At 42.4% G+C, this 24100-nt stretch overlaps 1 protein-coding gene across 1 annotated transcript in view; it reads right to left on the bottom strand.

Moving 5' to 3' along the window:
- Positions 1-24100, bottom strand: part of LOC306780695 (nucleolar protein 4-like) — a gene marked incomplete at both ends in the record, with an annotated part of 127572 nt that overhangs the window by 58964 nt on the left and 44508 nt on the right. The window contains one exon of the mRNA XM_079273130.1: positions 16009-16115. Within this exon, the coding sequence (XP_079129256.1) occupies positions 16009-16115 (107 nt within the window). The remainder of the gene's footprint in view (positions 1-16008; positions 16116-24100) is intronic.

Genomic DNA, 24100 nt, shown 5'->3' with positions numbered 1-24100 from the left:
TGAGCTGCTTGTCGGTCACCACAACCTGAAACACTACTTTGAAACCAACAACAACAAGTCAACATGTGCACTAATGTACAGCAATGCTTGATAAAATTATCATCAAATCTGCATAAAATCTGTGTCCTCACTGCTGTATATTCCCAACATGTTACTGCAGTTTATTAAAACACTTTCTCTTGTCATTACTCGCTCCACACTCGTGTTTCTCATTCTGGCTTTATTTCGACAGTTGAGAGCGTCAGGAGACGTGGCGAGAGAGGCGGGCGTGACATACGACAACGGTCCCCCTGCAGAGAGCGGAACAGTGGATGTTTGACATCTGTAACGCCTCAAATAAGTCCGTCTGTATTTTTGAGAAACTGTCTAACTTACATTAAACTAATCTCAGGGCAGAATTCAGACTGGCCTAACACTACAGACCAGTCTAAAATATCTTTGTGAAACCGACCCCAGAGCTATAAGACTGACATTCATCAGATGGACAGAAACACGACTAAAATGAATGCTCAAGTGCTACAGTGAATGTGTGTAAATAGGACTAACACGTTAGCCGTAGCAATTTTAGTCAGTGATCAAATGTGAGGCTCGTGTGGCCATCAGCTTGTTTTGGAGTTCCTCTGCACCCCTAAAGTTAATTCATGACCTTTAACCAAAAATGTTGTTGTGCTTAATTTGCTTCAAGCACATACAAAACCTGGCCACTGCTTTACTTCATGAACGTATCAGAGTTCTCTAACTTAAAGGTGCATTCACACGAGAGATGCTTCTCAATCATTTTGACTACCGGTACTCCTTCAGCTGAAATAAGCCTGTTAGTGGCCTGATCCACTTCAGCATGAACAGTTCAAGAGCTCTAGAGGGCAAAACTCTACAAACCTTAATAGGTTGTTATTGTATCATCACTTTACCAAATCCTTGAGTAAATATTCAACCCATCTCTCTCTGTTGCTGGAGCATCTACCACTCACTTCCACTGTGTGTCGTTTATTGTCCAGGCAACTAGACTGCTTCCAGACTTCAAGATGGGCAATAATCAGCACTCACCAGATTGCGTTGTCCATCTCTACTACAGCCAGGCTCCCTCGTGACCAAGGCGGGCTATCACTTTATACTATTAGAAGGCGGAAGAGGAGAGGGTGAGGAGAGGGTGAGGAGAGGGTGAGGAGGGGCGGTTCGGAGTTCAGATCCAGCTGTATTGTATATCTGATCTCTGCAGGGACTCCCTGGTTCCAGTGGTTGAGCACTGAGCACACACAGCAGCATGGCCGCCAGGCAGCACTAGTCCACCCCAGACAGCCGAAGTAATTAGATGGAAATGCTGCTTGTGTAACCCACGATGAAATAACATACGCAACGCTGTATGATTGTTGTATGCCGAGGATGTTGTAGTTGGAGAGCTTTAGTTTGGGTTATCTGGCGGTAGGTGAACACTATCGGGCCGTGAAAAGCAGTTTTCTCTGTCAGCTCTTGACTATGAATGATGTGGCCCAACATGAACACACTGTTTTCTACCAAAGTTCAAACAGTTTTAGTTATTGCACTTTATAGTTTACGTGTTTGTGTTTGGTTTGAGATGGGAAGAACGCGATGTCACGAATAGGGATGTCACGAGAACCGATGCGTCGGCACCAGGACGATGCCGCTATTCTACAAACACGACAGAACTATATTCTACCGTACCGCAGGAACCATGGGTACCGGGGATGCAGTTCTTCCGGACCTGATGCAGGAAGCATATATGCCTGCAAGTGTTCCAGTCAGTCATTAAATGACAAAGGTCGACGGAGAACGCCTACCAGCACGGAGGAACAACAACACAATGAAAATGGCGACAAGTGCAACTGCAGCGACATGAGCGCACTCACACAAAACGGTTAAACACTGAAGTCAGTTGAGCAGCGAAATATTCTTCACAGGTTCTTCACACAGAGCTGCTGAATGGTTTTATCCTCTGAGAGTTTGCTGTGAACTCTTAAAAGACTTTAACCCTTTGAACACTGAAACAAAACCCCACCTCTTTCAACCCAGCCACCCACGTCTGCCTGAAGGGTCGGGATTTGTTGAGCGTCTCTTAAACAAATAAAATGAAACCTAGAGAGGAAGAAAGGAATACAAACTGTGCAGGTGAAGTAAAGAAACCATGCTTAACTAAAGGGGGGGGGGGATATAACAAAAATATAAACAAATAAAGTCCTTTGATCCATAACATTTCATTCACAATCGTGATCAAATCCTAACACAAAGTGGATTCAAGCTCTGTTGATCTGCAATCAAGCTAAAAAAGGGTTCACATTCACAAGTGTTTATCTTGACTTCTCCTAGTTTTATGGTTCCAATATAAAAAGGTACAGAGAGCTACACATTGCCACAGGCAACACTAATCAAACACCGAGTCTGCACACAACAGGCTGAGCTCATCAAGCACGGAGTACAAGTGAACCACCCGCCAGGCAAAGGCAGACTTTCACAGCAGAAAGGTGTCAAACGTCGTGACATTATCACCATGATTTATCAAACACCGACTGATAATAACTGTCATAGCGACGACAGGAAGCATTAATGTAAAAATAGCTTTGAGAACGAGTTTCAAGAAAATGAGTTTGTCTCATTAATAGCCCAATGTATGCAGCAAGGTAGTCCAACATTTAGAGCACTTCATATCATCTACAATCGCTTTGTATGGGGGACCGTTTCGGATCCACTCTTCTCTGTCATGAGGCTCAATATGCAGTGTTTCTGGCTGAATAGTCAACGATAATATTTCGATTTAGAACAAGGGTTGTCAAGCAGCAATTAGCTTGACCAAGGGGGAAACTAGTACAATGTTGCATTTTAGTTCTGCTTCGATACAGACTTGTTACAAACAAACCAAGAGGAGTAAACATGACGGTATGCAGACTGACGGGTAACTCGTTATTTGGACAGTTTTGGCGATTGTCATCCTGCATCATCAGGACCGAAGTTTATGCAGCACTTTAATGGGTATGATTTATGTTCTTATAAATAACTGACTTATGCATTATTAGACTGCAAATCGAGGGCACGTTATGCAGGTAGAGACAGGACTGTACAAAGGCTCCCAGATGACTGGTGAGAATGTCTGCATCTTGTACAGTAATGATTCGGGGCTTATTACTGTTTGATCGCCATCACACACTTTTTATGGAATTAAATAACTGACAGAGTACACAGAGCTGTATACAAGCACAGACGTTTTAACAGCTTTTGGCCTATTAATCAGGGGAAATACCTGTGCTGACGTGCTGATGTGCTGATTTGCATAAATAGTTTATATACATGGCCTGCTACAGATTCTAAGATCGCTTCCTTCCGGATCATCAATGGATTTATTAGTAGTTTAGCTTGTGATATCACGCTTAAATCACATATCTGCTGTCATAAAAACCTGTGGTTGGTTTATTTGCTTTCACACCACAAAGGAACAAACCACAGACTCGCCTTTTCAGGAGGCCTCGGTTCGGATGTTCGGTCCACACCAGGGTTCGATTGACAGCTTTCACACCAGCCCAAACAAACTATACTAACCTAGCAAACGGACCCAAACCAAACAGGTGAGGTGCTTTTACACCGAACCCTTAGACTGATCAGGATGCTTCAAATGAGGCTCAAGACATACAAGTTCAACTTAAATAATCGCTTACACCTCCTCTGCAAAATCCTTGCAGGGTGGACCATACCAAACCAAAGCAACAACCAAAGCAACAGACAACAGAAACTACACAGCTGTTTCTGGCATCTTAAAGACCACGATAAAGATGAATTCAGCGCTCTGCTCCTGCTTCGTGTGCTGCCATCAGCTCCTGTATAATTACCACCTAAAGAGAGCGCAGGTGAAGTCTGTCGTTTTGCTGGTGACTCATCTGCAGGGGAGTAAAAATATCAACTTTTGATCTTTATTCTTTATTTGCCTCTTACACACCAGCTTTAGCTTCTACATCTTTGGTCTCTCTGATAAAAAACAAACTGTTAAAATGTGCACAGGATTAAAAAAAGGGGTAAATTGAGATAAATGTTGGCATTTATCTAGTCTGTCTGATGGTTGTTTTTTTAAGCGTCGAACACATCAATAGTCTGAAACCAGATAAGAAGCAGTGTGAAATGTACATACTGTATATATGCAGAATGACATGTAGAGTCGACCATCTCCCTGTACCGTCTGACAGAACCACTCATTTATCCCTCTACGATGTGCGTCACCATGCACTAATGTCATCATATTAGTCATGAATGTCCCTCTGACAATTCCACAGAGAAGAAGCCCTCCTGCATTTAAAGGTCTTGGAGAGTGTTTCTGCTTGTGATCCCATCGTCGCAGGGAAATGTTGACAGAGTGGATTTAAGATGGCTATCATACAAATGCCACGTAGTTCAAATGCAAACGCGACAATACTGCAGCGGTCAGTTTTCTGCGGAGGCATTTCACAAAAGGCTACATCAGAAGATATGCTGCCTCTGGAAGCACATCGAGGTGTTTGAATTGAGTGCAAGACAGCATGAACAGACATAGAGAACTATATAAGTGAGAGAAAAAGAAAACACGACGGGTTTATCCAGAACGGCATGGGGACTTTCAAAGGTGTAAGAAATGGGACTTCTGTGACTACTCCGACTGCTTGTAAGCGCTGACCGTGCCCATTGTTTTATATTCGTGACGACAATGATAAAGGTTCACTTCTCATCGAGATATATACGCTACTTAAAAGCCAGGCTATTAGGCTACAAGTCTTGAATCATGGTGTGTGGAGCATTAAATGTTACATTCAGGTAGCACTCAGAACATATTTTACTTTTTTCAGATCAAATTTGTGTTGAAACGGTTTGTCGATCTCCAACCGTTTCAATATTTGATTCATCACTTAAGTAATAACATTTTCTGGTTCCAGCTTCAAATACGAGAATTTGCCGTTTTTCTCCATTTTGCAATCATCATGCAAATTGAATCTTTTTTGATTTCTGTCAAAACAAGCAATCTGGAGACGTAACTCTGGGAACATGTGATTGGTATTACCGGTAACTTTTTTTTTTTCAATTCTACAGATTAAATGATTCTTCCAATATTCAGAAAAGAAACGGATAGAAATATAGGGCTGAGAATTAGCTGGAGAAACAATGTGTTCTAGTAATCAATGATTCATTCGGGACTCTTTATGCCAAACATCCTTTTGTTTCTGCCTCTCAGAGGTCAGGATTCGCTTCTCATCATTTCTCTATTATTTTTTTTCCGCTGTTTGGACAAAACAAGATATTTGAAGACGTCACCGTGACTCGGGGAAACGGTGACGCTTTGCAGAGTTGATAATGTTTGAGAATTAAATAATTGTTAGTTGCAGCCCCAGATTAAAGGCAGCTGTCTGACCATCATGAAGTCTGACAAACACACAAACAAAACAGGGATGATATCAACCCAATGGAAATGCACAATACAGGAAAAGATGGAAAGAAAGAACAAACATCCTTCCCAAGGACACCTTAGCACCTTAGCCCTTGAGACGCTAGACAATAACAGCAAATGCCTGTCAATATGAGGCCTGTTGAAGCTTCCGATTTCTGTGGTACAATACAAATACAATACCGCTGCGACTAACAATTAACTTCTAAGTCTTTTAATCTATTTTCTCAAAAAACACAATTCCTAGATGTCCAAGGTGACGTCTTTAAATTCCTGGTTTTGTCCGACCAACACCCAAAACCCTACAATGATTTGATCTGGAAAGTGCCGGCTAACTGCTTTCAAATACACAACACCACACAACGGTCGTGTTTCCATTCAATCGTCTTTAGAACCGTTTTGAAATGTTGCAAAAAAGAAAAGATGGAATTCGACGCGTTTCCTCTGTTTCTGATGCCTTTATCCACTACTCCTGTGACCCAGCACGCAGAAGAGAAACCCCAATCAATTAAAATCGGATCAATATGTACTGCACATTAAACTGATTCAACAACTTGAAAACCTGTCAACAAACTGCCAGAAGAAAAACTATACTCTTCTTCTGACGGTGACAACATGTACAGCAACTTTTGAAAACAACCAGGAGCAACTTAAGAAAAACTGCCAGTTTGCCACGGAAACATGAGCTCTGAATAGTGTACTTGATGCTGGAAGCAGGTCTGTGCGGTGCTTAAAGAGTCTGTCCTTCAGCTGGAGGACCTCGGCTCGAGCCCCTCCGTTAGAAAGCCTCTGCCCCTGCTGAAGGGCCCTTGTGCAAGGCACTGTATTCTTCGACGCTCCAAGGCTGCTGTTCAGAATCCAGACTCCATCTCTGACCTTCCTGTGGAGGGTCTCTCATTGACATCAGCAGACAATCATGAAACACATTAAGCCTTGGACTTCATATTTTCAGCTGTGTGGCGCAGTGCTATGAAAGCAACTGTACTTATCACACAGTGAGAGAAATCTTCAGCATGTGCACCAGGATGAGTCCCACGCTGCTGCCTTCTCTTTACCTCCAAATCTGATGCTTTCAGCACAGCTGGGACCCATAAAAACGCTTCCATATCAAACGAACAACAATACAAAGGGCAACAAACACACGCATGTTTAGTAGCAGCATGTCAGAACTGTGATCAATTAATAATCCTAGAAATATAATTTAACTGGTTTCACAAGCCACTAAAATACACAATGAAAGGTTTAGAAATAATCGTGTAATCATCTTAATATGCCCTTGATTTTCTGCCCCTTTAAGTCGATTAGCCAAGAGTTTAGTTGGGTTATTTTATTATTTTGTATTAGGTCCTTACTGGACAATAACACACATAAGCACCATGTTAGGAGAACCTGAGCCAGACTGCATTCATGGAAGGACAAAAGCAGATGATTAGATTCAATCCGAAAAGTTATAAATATAAAGAAATGAAATGAATCAATTGTATTATTGTTTATCAAAATCTCTGTTTAATAATGTTTTTGTCTCTGATGTGCCATATGCTGCCCTCCACCACCACACGTCATAATGGTCTATTCAAAGAAGAGGCCACACACACACACACACAATTAGACGTAAACACACGCGCACGCTCTTTACTCAATCAGGCACAGCCATACACCACGCGCGCAGCAACTGAACAATGTGCGTCTGTCAGGAGCACGCTGGCCTACTGCACTCTGCATTACACCAGTAGCACGGCCATGCATGATCATGATAATCACATACGTGTCGCAGGACGGACCGACTCACAGCAGCGCGAGTGTGAGGAGCAGGTTCGGTGTTTGAACGGAGCCGCATGCGGTGTGGCACGGAGCCCACTAACAGCCGGTGCGAGAGGCAGAGCAATGACAACAACACAATACAACTTACTGACGCGCTCCAGCCGGCGACTAACCGAATGCAAAATGTGTGACCGAGGCAAAAAGAAACCGTTTTTTTGTATTCCTGTTATTTCGCTCGCATCGACAGTTGATCAGCGCGCATGTCAATAGAGCATCAAGCAGCTCGATGTGATATGACCGCAGAGCTCTGCAGGCAGCCTCTCACCAGCATACATGAACAACAAAATAAATCATCAAAAACACGCAGAAAACGCCTTCTTACCTTCACTTCTGCAAGGTTACAAACATGAAAGTCGACCCACGTCTGTTTTCGCTGTTTGGTTTAATTGTTTATTCACTCGCCTCCAGTTTTTTTTTTCCTTTTCGTGTTTATGTGACACGGACAATATAACCTGCTATTCGTATGAAGGGAGTAAGTGAGAGCAGAGCACACAACAGGACCCTCAAGACTCGACCGGAGGGGGGCGGTGCCACGGCTGCTTACATCACACACACACACACACACACACACACACACACACACACACACACACACACACAGAGAGACAGAGAGAGAGAGAGACAGAGAGACAGAAAGAGAGATCGAGAGAGAGCGAGAGACAGAGAGAGAGAGAGAGAGAGATAGAGAGAGAAAGAGAGAGAGAAACAGAGAGAGAGAGAGAGACAGAGAGAGGATTACTCACCAAGATGCCAGTTTATTAGGTACACCTAGTTAAAAGTAATGCAGTCAATAAGCATTCGATATTAGAATAGCATCATTGCACAAATAGTTGAAGTATAACTCTGGCCGTGATACTGCTTGCATTGTAATTTAGATTTATACTCCTCAAACATGTTTTCATGCTTTCATGTTCAATATGCAGCATTCTTTCTCATACTGGCTTTCTGTGTTCACCATAAAATATGGACATCGTCTCCGTGACGTCAACCATCGGTTTCTGAAGAGCCACTGTGAAGCACAAAGTGGGTGGCTATGGGCGTCGCCATCTTGGTTACAATTAACTTCCGTGAACTGAAAACACACAGTGAAAGGGTTAAAATTCTAAATAGAAAACATTAACAACTCTCAGACTGGACAACGCTGTGGCAGCGGCCTGACAATCACAAAGTAACCACACCCTGACGTGTACCCTGCTTTATTGTCGATTTTACCCTAAATTGGACCATCATTTACAAAACGAAAATCATGCCGTCTTGAAAAAAGACTTGAAACTACCGATTGAGACCATGAACTCATGTTGACAATGTTTCCTGATCAATCAGGTGAGAAGTAGGGTCATTTTCTCATCGACTTCTGCGTAATCGGACTTATTTTTGCAACCAGAGGAGTCGCCCCCTGCTGGCCATTTGAAAGATGGCTAATTTCAGGCACTTTCGCATTGGCTTCACTTTTCAGACCTGGAGATCAATGACAGTAGGCTCAATAACAGAAACACCTCTCTGTATATCGCAAGATGATCACACAGTTGAGGCAAAACTCTATACGTTTAAACACAACTGAACATAATAACCTTCAGGACTGTTTTATCAGACTGCGTTAGTTTTAGTTACAGTAGGTGCATCGAAAACATTGGCTGCCATGTGCCACTGTTCTATCTATTTAAAACAATAGAAATGGATTCCATCTGCTCCCCTCCCTGAAGTTATCCGTCATCAGAGAATTTGGGGCAGATTTCATTATTACCCACAATACAAATTAGTGAACTGGATGATTTCAATTCAAATACATAATTGGTAATTAAGTACTGCTGATACTTAATTAACTTAACTCGCTTTAGATCATTTCTAGTTATCTCTCCCACATTTTCAGTGGCCCTGCAGTCAAAAATCCAACGTGTTGCATAAATATAATTACTTTGGTTGAAGACGAGTCAAAACAGAGCAGAGAGTCTCCAGAACAAACTACGGGGTATTTTACAGCTGTGACAGATGCTGTCGTCTGTGGTGTTTCTACATTATGTGGAAGTATTACTATTTTGCAGAGATAATAAATCCTGGCGGATGTGCACAACGGTGGCAATTGCGCTGAAAAAAAAGCTTTACTGACTCAAAACCAACTTGCAAAAACCGACTAGCAGCCGTGACTTCCGACTAAAATAAAAGCCTCAGTGCATCTCAAATATGAGTTCAGTATATTGGAAAGCACATTGTGCTGCTGGAGATATTGGTTTAATATGTTTCTTAAACAAACACAAAGCTGTCACAGACACTTCAGGAACAGACTGGGTATTACATTTTTTTTGCACACTGACCTTTACTCCGGATCACTCAGATAAAAAGTGTTTAAATACACACCAAATACTCATGAAGCTGCTGGTGTGTGCTGTGCGTGTGTGTGTGTGTGTGTGTGTGTGTGTGCGTGTGACAGAGCAGCCCTCTCATACATCTCCATGACGAACCTGCCACCTGTAGGCAGAGAGTGAAACTGCAGTGTAATTAGTCATGCATGCCCATGCACAGGAGGGGGTGCTGAGGGAATTGCAGCGCTGCGCGTGTGTGTTGATAAGGATGCTCATCACTTCCTGCAGCACGGAAAACACTGAGAAGGACACGCGGCCCGAAAAGAGACTGAAAACTCTCTAAAAGAGCTGAATTTCAACTGGTTTCAACTTTCAATGGACGTGTCAAGCTGTCATTAGTTTGTTTGGTAGCGTGTTATAAGAACCAAATAACATTTTTTTTTTGTATTTATTATATATATATAGTTTACATTATTTTATAACTAGTTTGTGTAAAATGAAATAATTCGTTTATAAACGATATATTGTATGTAGACGATAAGAGAAACAATTACATTCCGAATAAATGAGTAAACTATTAATAAACTGTTGTTTCACACATTGTAACATTTAATATACTATATTGAGTATTTGTTAATGATTACCAAATGATTTGTAAAACTTTAGGAAACAGTTTGTAAAACATCTAAAAATCTTTTGTAGGGCATTACTGATATTTGTTGAAAGATGTTTGTCAGTGAAAGTGGGAAATAATGTCAACATATAGTAGATTTACAGTATTTTAAGGGGACTTTTTATCATTTATTTTATTATTAAAAAAGAAAAAATTCCCCTAGCATTTAATGTACAGTAAATAATTCTGTACTCCACTATGGCATAATGTTAAGAAAGGGATTTAAAGGGATATGACAAATGAAATGAAGGCATAATTGGTCATTGATCAGGAGTGACGGTGGTTAAAAGATGTAACAAAGTGGACAATAATATCAAAACATCATTTTATTTGATCAGTTTTGTATTTTTGTTCTCTTGCTTCAACAGAGATCATTTGAGATGATGTCCCTAGTATAGTTGTGTTCAAGTTTCAAGGGGCTTTCCATCCCTCTGTACGGCTAGCTCTGTGTTGGTTTCAGTGCACTTTCACCCTCATCTAACAGTTTCGGGGGAAGATTTAAGTCTTATTTAGTCTTCCCTGTGCTGCCTCAGGTGTGTGAGGGAAACCATGCTGTGATGTGAGGCTTTCCCCATACTTCACATACAATGTGCTGTGCACTTATAAACCATCAAGGGGATTTTGCTTTCAGGTCTGTTTCCATGGCATTTCTACTTTATTGGACAGTATACACTGGAGAGGGTCGGGGCAGATGGTGAGAGGATAAGACCTGATAAAGGTCATGCCCCTGGTGCAAACCCACTCCGAGGGCTTCAAGACCCACCAGCACTTTGTGTGTGATCTTTGTATCAGCTAAAAGCTCTGCACCCGACGTATTTAGGGTCTTTAGAACGTATTGATGCAATCACACCGTCATCGTGAGGAAACCAACAAGACGTAACAAGACAAACTATCGACTCTCGAACGCTCACCTGCTTGAAACATTTATCTTTTTGAGCAGGTTTAGACTAGTGTCAATACAGTACTTTAGATTAGGTTCATCATTTACACCCATTGCTAAACATAACATTTTGCAATTACGTATTTCAGTTCAAACCCCTTCTCCTAGAAATTATGTTGATATAGTACACAAAAATTGCAAGGTTTTGATTAAACATGAATAAACATGTTGTGTCCTAAAGGTGTAAGATCTCGCCAGAAATGTAATGAATAAACAAACATTATCTACAGCATGTGAAGAGGTCATGTTAGAGAGCATGCTAACCAGCTGGTCCTAGCCCCTCCTGTCTTGTAATGCTACTTGAGAGGCAATAGTGAGTCCCTGTAGTGTCCAACATGAGAGGACGAAGAAGTAGAGCTTCCCGTGGACTTGTCAATAATTCACCCATGGTCCGTGATAGTTTGTTTATTCAATTAAATCCAAAGTAATAGAAACAAAAAGCAACTTGTGTTTTTTCGTTTTGTCCTCCACCATGGGACCACTTTGCTAGAGGAGAGTGGGCGGCGGCCCCGTGAGATTGGTCTTTAGCAGTAAGCTACAGCAAGTAGCATCTAGCGCAAACCAAACAAAAACGGCCAGGAGTCACAGTGGGCTGTGGCAAGCGGCAGCGTTGGGTCTCACCTGTGCAACGGCTGCAACAAAAAGTTTGCTGATCCGGAGGGAGTCAGGGCTGTCCCCTGACACTGGGGTTTGCAATGGTTGACTTTGTGTTACTACAGCTCCGTTAACTCGAGGTCCGTCTCCCGGGTGCTGCAGAACACTCTCAGCAGAGGACGAAATGAAATAATCTACTCCTTTCTGTCACTTTGGATGTAATCCAATAATCAAACAATTAAAAACAGTACACTGACCGTGCAGCCCCAGGTAAGTGGCACAGTAAACACAAAGATGGCTAAGGCAACCTATAGGCCGACGCCCATGGGAGAACTACCAAGCAGGCCAACCGGACTCAGGGGGCCCCCAAAGACAGAGCTTCTGTGTGAAGTCACTGTTATTAACTTTGCATGTCTTGTTGCATCGTCAAAGGGATGCATTTGTTGCCTGTATCTGCCTCTACATCATCACAACACCGGTGGCACAATGCATACATTTCCCCCTATTACCCATAATGATCTAGAAGAGGCGACAATGCGGCTAAACTTGATTTCTAAGGAACTCCCCCGACATCCTGATATAAGAAAAGTCTGAAATATTTCACAGATGGTCAATGAAGTTTCTATGCTTTGCACAGAACGTCACGTTTCCCAACAAATCAGACAGAATTGAGTCCCGGGACCGAACTAAAGTTTACCGATACAGACCCTAATACAGCTGACGTCATCAGAATTTCTACAGGATCACCACTCATTCAGGTCCGTGTTTCAGTTTCCGCCGAATGCATCAGTGGTTGCTCGCAGTAACTCAAGTAAATGGTTGACATAGATAATAAACACAATGAGACAAGATCAGTAGAAGCACATTAGCAAAGAAAAGGGTCTGTTGAGATTTGAGAAAGAAAACATGATCCCAGGTCAGCTTGTATTTTTCAGACTATCAACTGTGGACAAAAAGGTTTTGGTCACTTCTTCAAGGCTGCTCCAACGACAAGCCTTTTATCTCCGAATGTATGATTCTTTTCTTCCGCTGTCTTTTAGTAATTATAATAGACCAACCCCCAACCTATCTCCCCTCTGTACACACACACACACCCCTCCTCCAAAAAATAATGAAATGTCTTTCCTCCGGAGGTAGCTGAAATAATGGGCAGAGAGAGGGAGAGGGGGAGACCATAAACGATAATGAACCACCTCATTCTCCTTTTTTAATTCCTTCTCTGATTCCTCCCCCCCAACCCCCGCCTCCTCCCCCTTGCATCCCACCATCACCTACAAATTTTCAAATTTTTTATTTTCACCCTGGCCAAAAACATCCACCCACTACTATCCACATTTTCACTCCTCCTCCTCTCCATCTTCCTCCTTCCCTCCACCAGATAGGGCCACCGCCCTGCCACCTCGCTCTCCTCCCCCCCCTCTTGTCTCCTCTCCTCTCACTCCTCACCCATTTCTACACTGTCTGCAGTCCCCCCCCCCCCCCCCAACCACCTCCACCCCCCTGCCAAGCATCCTGGGTAATTTCCTCCTCTTATTGAATTGGGACGGGGGGCGGATGGAGGGAAAGATAAAGGGATGGGCAGATGAACGGAGGCTTGGGATGAGTGCTAATGGAGCCAGTGGAGGATTCACACATTACAAATATGCAGCACATCCTCCTCTCTTCTTCTTCTTCCTCTTTCCTGTAGTTGATGTTCTCTCTTGAGTAAATGTACAGATGCCCTTCTCTGCCTATTTCTCTTCTCTTCTCTCTCAGACCTTCTTTTCACAGAATGCTAGGCTATTGAACTATTCTGCTCTCACTCACCCCAACACACTGAACCTAATGCTCCCTCATCCCTTATGTTATTTCTATAGGTGAGTGAGTCATTGTTCCTCTATTCCTGTCTTTACTTCTGCTCCTCTGGGCCAAACGCTATAAACATTATGCTGCACAGTCTCATCCTGACACACACACTAACAAATGAATATACACATTCCCTGCTAAAACCTCCCCCTAACTCGAGTGACAGGATTGGAAAAGACATACATAGTACATGTGAGTATTTTGGTGGAGGTGGATGAGGTTGGAAGTTGAAAGAACAGCACAAATGATCAACTTCTCTGACGTTTACTTGAGAAATCAGCAGAAACCGAGCACTCTTTTACACATTTACACTTTTCAGTAGAGCTAGGAATCAAACCCTCAACCGATGCAGCAGGCTGACAAACCTGTGGTGAAAGCACATTTTCTTTGCGCAATTTTATTGATCTTAAAAAGCTCTCATGCTGTTTCAAAAGTGTTACCATGACAGACGTGAATCCTCTGAGCGACCTAACGATTTAACCCGAGGTGAAAGATGCTGAATATTGGCACGCAGCCTCGGCCGTATTGATCGAGATCCAACATCAGCCAGTCATCTGTAGGCTGAATACAGCACCAACACATCTTATTTATCGTTCGCTGGCTGCTTCTGATGCAAATCAACACAGTAACAGGGACATTTGCTTCAGCTTATGTTAAAACATTGAACATCTGAGACACGTCTCTGATCCTGGAGCATTAGTTACTTTGTCCTTCAACTACAAGCAACGATTAATGGGACGTTAAAAGGTCAAACTCACAGCGCTTTGACAAATTTAACTTTTCTTGTCGTCGATGATAATGTCACATGGAGAAAAGTACGGAGGAGACGTGCGAGAAGAAAAGGGTTCCAGTTTTCTCTTTAACAATGCTCTGCTGTCAATGAAAACACACATTGCCGGATTCTAACAGGGTGATAATGAGAACCGTGTCGATACGTCACTGTCAACTAATTGGAACGGCTTTGACGGGGTGTCTCCAAACAAACCAGGACAACTACAGGGGTGATGGTGTGTGTGTGTGTGTGTGTGTGTGTGTGTGTGTGTGTGTGTGTGTGTGTGTGTCTTGGAGGGAGAGACAGACAGAAAGACAGACAGAGAGACAGACAGACAGAAAGACATTCCAGTGTAAATTGGCACTTCAGTGTCTCTCTCTCCGTAGCTAATTAACTCGAAGCTCAGGGGCCTGGCTTAATTGGAATGAGCTCAACCCTCTGCTCGCCCACCCGTTATCTAGACAGACACACACACACACACACACACACACACACACACACACACACAGGGAATATGACTGACAGCTAGTGTGTGGCACTGATTGTCACAATGGTACAGGGTGGAGTGGTGGTGGTGATGGTGTGTGAACAATATGGAATATACCAATCATGACATCCCCCCCACACACACACACACACACACTGAACTGCGTAAGTACCAAGCCAAGAGGAAGACGCTGAGGAAGCTGGTCCTCCTCACCACCTCACAACTCCTCCAGCTTTAGACGATGGATGGTAGAAAACATCTGTTTTTCCTCCTCATTTACTACCCGTTATCTCTAGCTGTTCTAGCAATTAAGACTCTTGTCCGTCTGGAGCAAAGGAGGAAGTACTGTGACGTTATTACAGAACCCCAAAGTCCCCTCAGGGGAGGTCTGGGTGTATGAATGGGTCAACAAAACTAGAGTCAACTAAATCGATCACCAAATATGTTCGTCTATATTGCATTTTATCGTTGTACAATGGTTTGGACTGTTGCTCGGGCAAAACAAGGTATTTGAAGACATAAACTTTTGTTCGACTAAATTGATTCATTCATAAAATCGTTGGAAAATAATTGATAAAAAAGTAGTGCCGTCCTTGGAATTCTGTATCCATCAGAAACCTTTCTGATTCTGAGGAATTAAAAAAATGTTTTTCCAACAGATCATCCTACTTTTCAAACCATTTTCTCAGATAATTTGTTCACATCTTTTGAATCTAGCATAAGCAGAATATACACAAACAACACTGTCTCATACTTAATAAGAAGAAAATAGTTTTGGTCCACTGACCTTCATGACTGGCAGACTGAAAAACCCATCTTCTTTTCTCATTAGTGTTTTAATTGCAAGACTGTGTGTGGGAGTTTTCTTCCCAGCAAGGCATTAGTGGGCCTCCTGGTTTCCTCCTACACGCCTGTACTCAATGCTCGAGTGTACAAAACAACCTGCTGCTTTGTCAAGATTTACTGTATGATCTCACAAGGAAGTTCCTGTGGGCTCAGGGTGCACAGAAACAGAAACATTCTGTCTGACAGCACAGACACACACATGAATTCAGAACAACCGTGGCACTGCAGCCCCCCACCGGAGCCCAGAATCAGATCCAGAATCAGATCCAGCGTCTCCGTTGTTTAACACGCAGCTATGTCGCAGTGACCTCACGTACCTTGTTGTTGCTCATGCACTGCAGCTTCATGTGCTTCATGTAGGTGGTGGTGAGAGGCATGTTGTAGTCGATCACCTCCAACACCAGAGAGCTCGGCCTGTCGTTCTCTGGAGAGAAGAGGGAGAGGAGGAGCAATCATTGGGCGGAAAAACATCAAGCAGTGACAGCAACCTGTCCCCTTCTCTACCTGTGATGCCGTATATTCATGCTACAGTGGACCAATGAAGCTCTGCTGCGCTTGGGGGGAGTGAAATGTATCACCATAAATGTAATTATGATAACAGTTTATAACAAATGTCAATTAAATTACCATCTAATTGACATTTGTGTATTTATTACATGAATATAAAGTAATGAAACAGACAGCTTCGCCGTTTACTGAATTTTACGGAGTGTTTCAAAATACAGTACAGCTGTTTCACGGCGGCTTCAACCACAGGTGCTTTTCCCCGTGCATGTTTGTTCACATCGTTTGAGCAGACATATATTTCCATATATCTGAAAAAGGCCCCAAATGAACACTGTAGTGGACTACTTGATTACAGTAAGTGAATTATTCAAACAACATATGTACATGAATAATTCTGTCTCAAGCGTTTTGATCCATAAAGCGGTTAATAACTGTAACTGTGATCACGGCTGTGTAACTATCATTGTGACGGATATTGCAGCTTCATTTTCTTTTCAAGTCTCACTTAGGAACAGCCTTTGTGTTATTAAGACATCACTCTTTAATTGTTATATTGTATTGTTATCCTTTACTTCCTACAGTCGTTAAGACACAAATGTATTGTATCAGCGAGAGTATGACTGTAAGTAGACATGTTTGTTTTCTCAAAGGCGGCGCACCTTTAAAGCAAGCTAGAAAATTGGTAAGAGAGAATGCAAATTGTAAGCAAATCACAGGATATAAACAAAGTTGTGATGACCAGGCCAGTTTATTACGTAGCTCTATCGGCCTAATGCAACAGTCTTTGAACTGTATTTCGTCTTACTGACTGGTGTTTACCCGATTCATTTACCCCATTTAATCAAAGAAATGTACTGAACAAAACCACCACCTGACCGTGAAATGACCGTGGAGCTAGTTCAAAAGCTTTGACAGCCCCAATAAAACTGGTATTTACTGCAGTGCTGCTGAATTGTAAGATGGCTATTGCATAATCATCTTCTGAATTTCAGCTTTTCATAATGTCCCTGCATGATTTTTACATTTTAAAACACAGAATGTATAATCTTGTCTGGAACAGCTGTTTGGTCTTGTCTTAAACCCACCGACTGTTAATGCTGATGTCTATTATCGTGCCACTAGAGGACCCTCTAGAGCTGGAGGTAGAGCAGCACAGACCAACAGAGGCAGTCTGACTTTGTCAAAGCCTTTAAATCCAAACTTAAAACTCAACTCAACTGTCAGTTAGTTGTTTATTCTTTGATTATTTCAAAGAATAAACAACTAACTGCCTGGTTCCAGATGTTTGGATCAGGATCTTCGTCCTCCAGTAGATGTACCTCTCCTCTCCTCTCCAAATTTGTGATTGTGATATTGGGCTACATGAATAATAGCGACAGGACTTTACTGAGTGATGAGATACTGAGTTATAACAAACTAGTTCTCTTTCTCAGGCAAATGTGTGAACAACAAAAGCTTCTTTCTGCGTCAGCAGGAAATAAAACGACATGACAAACCACTCTATCTCAACCCACACTTCCCTCCTCTGCCTCTCCTTTCAGTCATTTATCTACTGACCTCGTAAAGGACGCGTCTAACGTCTGGAGCGTCTGCAGAACGGACATGAATACTGGAATCAATATGGCTGAGCAGAGTAGACAGGGCCGTCATCGTTGATTGCTGATTGATAGTCTTGTACGAGGACGGGAGAAAGAGAGGGTACGTGTTCTCCAGAGAGGGACAGACTGTGATAACCGATTATGTGACGCGAAGCGGCCTCGTGGTCTTCAACATGAGGCCCCGGACCGTTGATCGGTCAGGACAATAGATTCTAGATGTTTTGTAAAATATCTCAAACTGAATGGACACTAAAAAAGTGTCACTTTTATAATTTGTGTTGGTCAAAAGAAGATCGTGACATGAAATTAAAGATGTAGAAAAATGTTCCGTTGGTATTGAGCTAATGTCCTTTAACTTTCTTCTGCATCACCCACTTTAAGTCAATTTTAATTATAAAGCCCAGAAATCCTGACTTTAGCTTAAAGGCTTTAACAGTCTGTACAACATAAAACACCGGCCATCCTCCTTCTGTGTTCACACTACGAGCAACACAGCATCATCTTCTGATGCGTTCTGGTGCGACGCGCTACACATCAAAGTCGAGCTTGTCTCAACTTTTTTCAGCGCGCCAATGACGCAACAAAGCGTAAACCAATCGTTCGTTTTTCTTTCAATCTGCTTCGTTCCATCTAAAACATGATGTTAACTTCAACGGCGATTCGGCGACAATGTAGCCACACTTAGCTGTTTTGTTGCTTTTGTCGCTCGTAGTGTGAACATAGCATGAGACTCCTGATTCGGAAAAAGAAAAATGAACCCCCAAAAACACTTTTATAGGGGGAAAAAAGGGGGAAAAGACTGAAAAGCAACAGGAGAGTCTTTCAGGATTGTGCAACATTGTGCTGTAAATGGAGATGCACTCCATTTGTACAAGAACTAGAATCACCGACTCCTTGTTTAACGCCGCCGCCAACTAGTCCAATCGTCGGTTACATCCATGTCTGTCCAAAATGTCATCACTTCATAATTTTATCCGATTACACATTTCTATGAAATTGTCATAATTAGCATATCAATTATGGAGTTATGGCCAGAAATGTGTTTTGTGTGTTAACAGTGACTTCTGACCACGAGATTGTAATCAGTTCACCCTCGAGTGCAAATGGTGTTGTGCCAAATTTGAAGAAATTCCCTCCAGGCGAGATATTGCACTCACGAGAATGGAATGGACGTACGTACCGACAAAGGGTCGGACAACCCAACCCAAAAACCTAATGCCTCCGGATACGGAGGCATAAAAAAAGAACCAACCCTCCCCCTCCCCCTAACCCACACACACACACACACACACACACACACACACACACACACACACACACACACACACACACACACACACACACACACACACACACACACACACACACACACACACACAGTGAGCCTGCTGCCTGTGTCAATTAAACATGGCCCTGGTCCACGCTGATTAATTGCATTTAATAATTCACAGCTGAACTTTAGTGGGAGTCACTTCACGGTAGCTATAAAGAGGGCTGAGGCTGTGTGTGTTTGTACGTGTCTATATGTGTGTGTCGGGGTGAGGCCGAACCCCCACAGGCAAGGAAGGCAATTAGCTGCTCTCTCTGAGTGGCATGCAGTGATGGCACAACACACACACACACACACACACACACACACACACACACACACACACACACACACACACACACACACACACACACACACACACACACACACACACAGAGCTAAAGTATCACAGCTGTTGTAATTAGTCTGTGTATGAGACTGTGTGTGTGCGTGTGTGTGTGTGTGTGTGTGTGTGTGTGTGTGTGTGTGTGTGTGTGTGTGTGATTGTTTACTCAGCTTATTTCATCTTCTCATGAATATAATTGACATTAAGTCCTGTGGAAACATCTAGATTTTTACTTTGTAATTTTTTTTTTAAATCAATGATCAGCTGATCAAAGCAAACATACCACTCTTGTGTTTTAATTCACACACACACAAAAAAACACAATGTTTAAAACATAAATAAATAAAATATAAAATAAACTGAAAGCTTTTACATTTCTCACAGAAAAGCACGTCATATCATCAACAGCTTTTGTCTGGATTTGGTTTTAGATATATGCAAATGTTAAAAATGTGCAACAATGAAGGGGATTTTTCGTCCTCTGTGCTGTCTGTCATTTCATATTTTCATATGTCCCCGCCTCCCTCTCTGCTCCGAATCTGTGGAAAATGAGCTTGTTTCCTGGGCCATTTTCTCTGCTAAAAGCTATTAATTAGGCTAATTGAGAAGAGAGACAGGACACTCCAATGACTCCTCTGTTTAATGAGGGACAAGGAGGAAAGAACAGGGGAGGTGGGGGATATGGGGAGGAAGATAGTGAGGGAAGGATGGAGACAGGTAGAGGAGGCATGCAGTAAAGGAGGGGAAAGGAGGAAGGGAGGAGTGAAGGATACAGGGATGGGACAGGAAGCTTGGAGCAGGGTAGAGGGGGATAATGGAAGGGAGAACTAGAAGAAGAGCTGGAAGCAGGGATGGTGGGTGGAAAGCCTGGAGGGAAGGATAAAGGAGGAGAGAAAACAGAGAGATGGACAAGCTGGAGGGGGAGGAATGGGAGAGGGATGAGGGAGGGATGGGAGTGTGCGGGGCCTTCAGGGTGCCAGTAGATGTAGAAAATATATAATGGGAAGAGTGGGCAGAGAAGAAGATGGGGAGGAATGTAAAATGGATGGCAGCATATCGTCTTTCAGCTGGCAGCTACAACTGAGGTACTCTGATATTTGTTGTTGAATGATTGAGAACGTCATTCAATTTCACACTGATACACATTTCATATTCCCCTTATTGCAAAAAATATTTGTAAGTCTGGTAGCTCTTTAAAGGATTCACATGTTTTTACAGTTTGTCCTAATACAATACTAACACACACGTAGACATTAGCATTTAATGTTAATGTTTTTATTCAGAAATCTACTTGCCCAAAGCCAATTCCTACTTTGTCCGTATAATTTGTTTTATTTATTCGCGGTTATCAAATGACAGAGACCAAAGTTAATTGTCGTGTTTAATCTTGAGAAACGAGCAAGAGTCCGCTACATTTTTTAAATCATCAACCACAAAACCCAGCGCAGTGTTGCCAACTCTTTTCCAATGAAAGTAGCTAGCAGCGCTAGATCCATGAGTGGCTAAACCTAGAGAGGAAGTCGCCAAGTCAGCAACTCTGACAGTCCATCCCGAAAGCCACTCCCCAAAAAAGTATCATCATGAACGTTAACATATCATAATGAAAGAAAAGAAACAGCATGACAATCTTTTCTAACACGTTCATCCTCGGCCCTCACTCTCACTGTCCAAAAGTATGATCTTAATAAAACAAATGAAAAAGGTGAAGCTCCTGTATTGTAAGGCTTTAGCAAGCAAGCATTTATTGTTTTGATCAAACTCTGCTGTGGTTTGTTTGGGCAGTTGTGAACGCAGTGATCGTACTCTGGCGAGGTCCAGAACAACTGGTCCGAGACAGCTTTTGAGGGGTGTTCTCGGACCGTTTCCAATCAAACCCTGGTGGGGTATTTGTTGAGCGGTAAACGGCAGGTTAACATGAGTGGGAGAGGACTGACTAGGACATCAGAAATCTGATGTTTGCTTGACATCTGGGCCGAAGAGAGCATACAGAACACACAAAATAAAGTCCACAAATATAGTGACAGGTATAACGTCATTCGAGATAAACTGGATGAGAAGGGATTTGTGCGCACAGTAGATCAGTCCCAAGGCAAAGTGCAAAAACGTTGACAGGAATATTTCAAAGTCCGGGATATCCTGCATGGAAGTGGCCAGCGCTCAAGACGATTATTTGGTCTGGAGGTGTGGAGTTAGAAAGAAGTGAGCTTTCCAGACTTCTGTAAACTGCAGCTCATCTCTGCTGCGGGCTAGAGGCTCGAAGTTACGTCAGCTGCTACCAGCACGACACGCCAACACTGACAGAACTGTCAGTGGTTGCGTTGCATTGTGGGTAATGTAGGCGGCATGTTTTGACAAAGCAGAACACTTCATGAAAAGACAGATATATCTGGATCTGCTGCATTGACTGACTGAGTGCAATAACAAATCAGGGCAGTACTCTTTAAGTGTTGTTTGGCTTCTTTAGCGGCAGAGCTACTCATAATGTAGCTCATTAAAGTTCTCCACATTAAGATGATCTTTGTCCGATTGTGACTCAGCCAATTGAGCAAAGATGACTTTAAAGTTTTAAAAGGCGGGAAAAAGAGAAGTGAAGCTGAGCATCTCAAACTCGTGATCATCAGTTTTATCTTTAATTGTCTCCTTGTTCCGATACTGCGGAGACTTCACAGATGGTCAGCTCGGCCACAGGCTGCTAATCAACATGAGTGACAGGTGTGGTAGCCGGGACTAACTGGGCACGAGGAAGGCGGCTTTTATCTCAGGGAAAAACAATGCATGTGATGCCGGACATATTTATTATAATAATATATGCCATATTTCACGCATTCTATATTTCCCATTAAATCAAACCCCTGCCTGTTCCCAGATATGAAAGGCATCTCCAACCTCACAGGAATACAAATGTGTGAACAATCAATACCTTATTTATAAAATTGGAAAATATTCAAATTGACCATTATAAGTAATAACTCCTTCAAAAACTTCATCATTCAATGAAACTGAACTGGATTTCTTTTTTCTTCTGTTTGATTGTTGTTGTAATCTGCCTGAGTGAGGAGGAGGATAAAGGAAGGGGAGATGGACTCTCGTTGAAAGACATTTGGAAGGAAATGTGAATGAGAGAGCGTGATGAAAAGAGAATGAGCCGAAAGCTGAAGGAAAGTGAGAGAGGGAGGATTCCTTTGAGCCTTCATGTTTTGATGGAGATGCTGAGGAAGAAAAACAGCAGATGAGGAGGAAGAAGAAGAGGGGGCTTTGTATTTTTGTTTGCAAGTTTGGACTTAAATGTCATTGAAATACTGAGCATTAAATTCAATTGAAGTGAAGTGAAGAAGAGAGAAGCACCAGTAAAAATACTGACTAAATTCAGCTGTTTTCACAATGTTAAAATCATGAATCTTATTTCATCTGCTTATGTCTACTTTAACAGTGAGATTATTTTGCTCGTTAGTGAAACGGAGAGAAACGCTGAATTTGACAAAAAATGTTTTGGATTAGAATCGCTGACTCCACATAGAAAAGAGTAATCAACCAATTGATTAATGATCCCCTTAAACACACTCATGATGACAGTGCATATTCACGCATTTTAAATTTCTAGTTTCTAATTTAATTGTTGAAACTTACAGAAACACTTGACTTGTATATAGACATGTTATTTACATTGTTGGCCATTGGTGCCAATATATATATATATAAATATGTGTATATATATATATATATTTCTGAAGACATCGTACATTGAGAGTAATGCAAAAAAATAAACTGAGTCTAATAATTTGTATGTGTTCACCGATAAAGCTGATTCTGATTAAAAAAATATCAAAATCAGAGATATCGTCTTTTTTTATTCCACACATTTCTCCTCCTTGTCATGGTATGCTATGGTAATCAACGTTCAAATCAGCAGGCAAATTCATAATTTGTTTTTATATATGTACATATATTACCTCCAAAATGCCAAATAGCACATGGAATGACGAATAGCAATTCCACATTATTTAATATCATGCATCAAAATCAATTATTTTGAGTTATTCTGAGACAGAGTGTTCTGTTTGTTGTGTGTAGAGGGTGCGTGCGTGCGGCGAGTGCGTGCGGCGAGTGCGTGCGGCGCGTGCGTGCGGCGCGTGCGTGCGGCGCGTGCGTGCGGCGCGTGCGTGCGGCGCGTGCGTGCGGCGCGTGCGTGCGGCGCGTGCGTGCGGCGCGTGCGTGCGGCGCGCGCTGTCCCTGGTACTGAAAGGCACCGGAGGAGATCAATCGATAGTTAGTCTCAACAAAGTTAGGTATTTCATTGAAGGCCTGTATGAAGGCAGAGGCTACAGTATATTCATTCATTCTTCTCTTTATAGACCTACATATGAGCAAATTACTTTTTAAGGGCTTTTGCTGTTATTTTCTTTTTAGATGATTAGTGCACATTTTCTTTTCAATAAAAAATAAAATCCTTAAAGTCATGAAACAATAATTGTTTGAGGAAGGTTTGACAGCTTGTGTTGGCGTCATCCCTGTTTCCAACAGCTGTTTTAATGCTCGGGCCAACCATGGCTCAAGCCGATGCAACAGGATGCTGCGCGTGTAAAGGCACAACGGCAGCGCGACACAAACTGCCATGAGAGGAACTGGCAGCTGTATATCTGATTCTCTTA

The sequence above is a fragment of the Melanostigma gelatinosum genome (genome assembly GCF_949748355.1).
Source record: "Melanostigma gelatinosum genome assembly, chromosome: 8".
NCBI classification, from domain to species: Eukaryota; Metazoa; Chordata; class Actinopteri; order Perciformes; family Zoarcidae; genus Melanostigma; species Melanostigma gelatinosum.
Note: the sequence above shows the minus strand (reverse complement) of the source record. Positions and strands in the feature narration are given on the sequence as shown.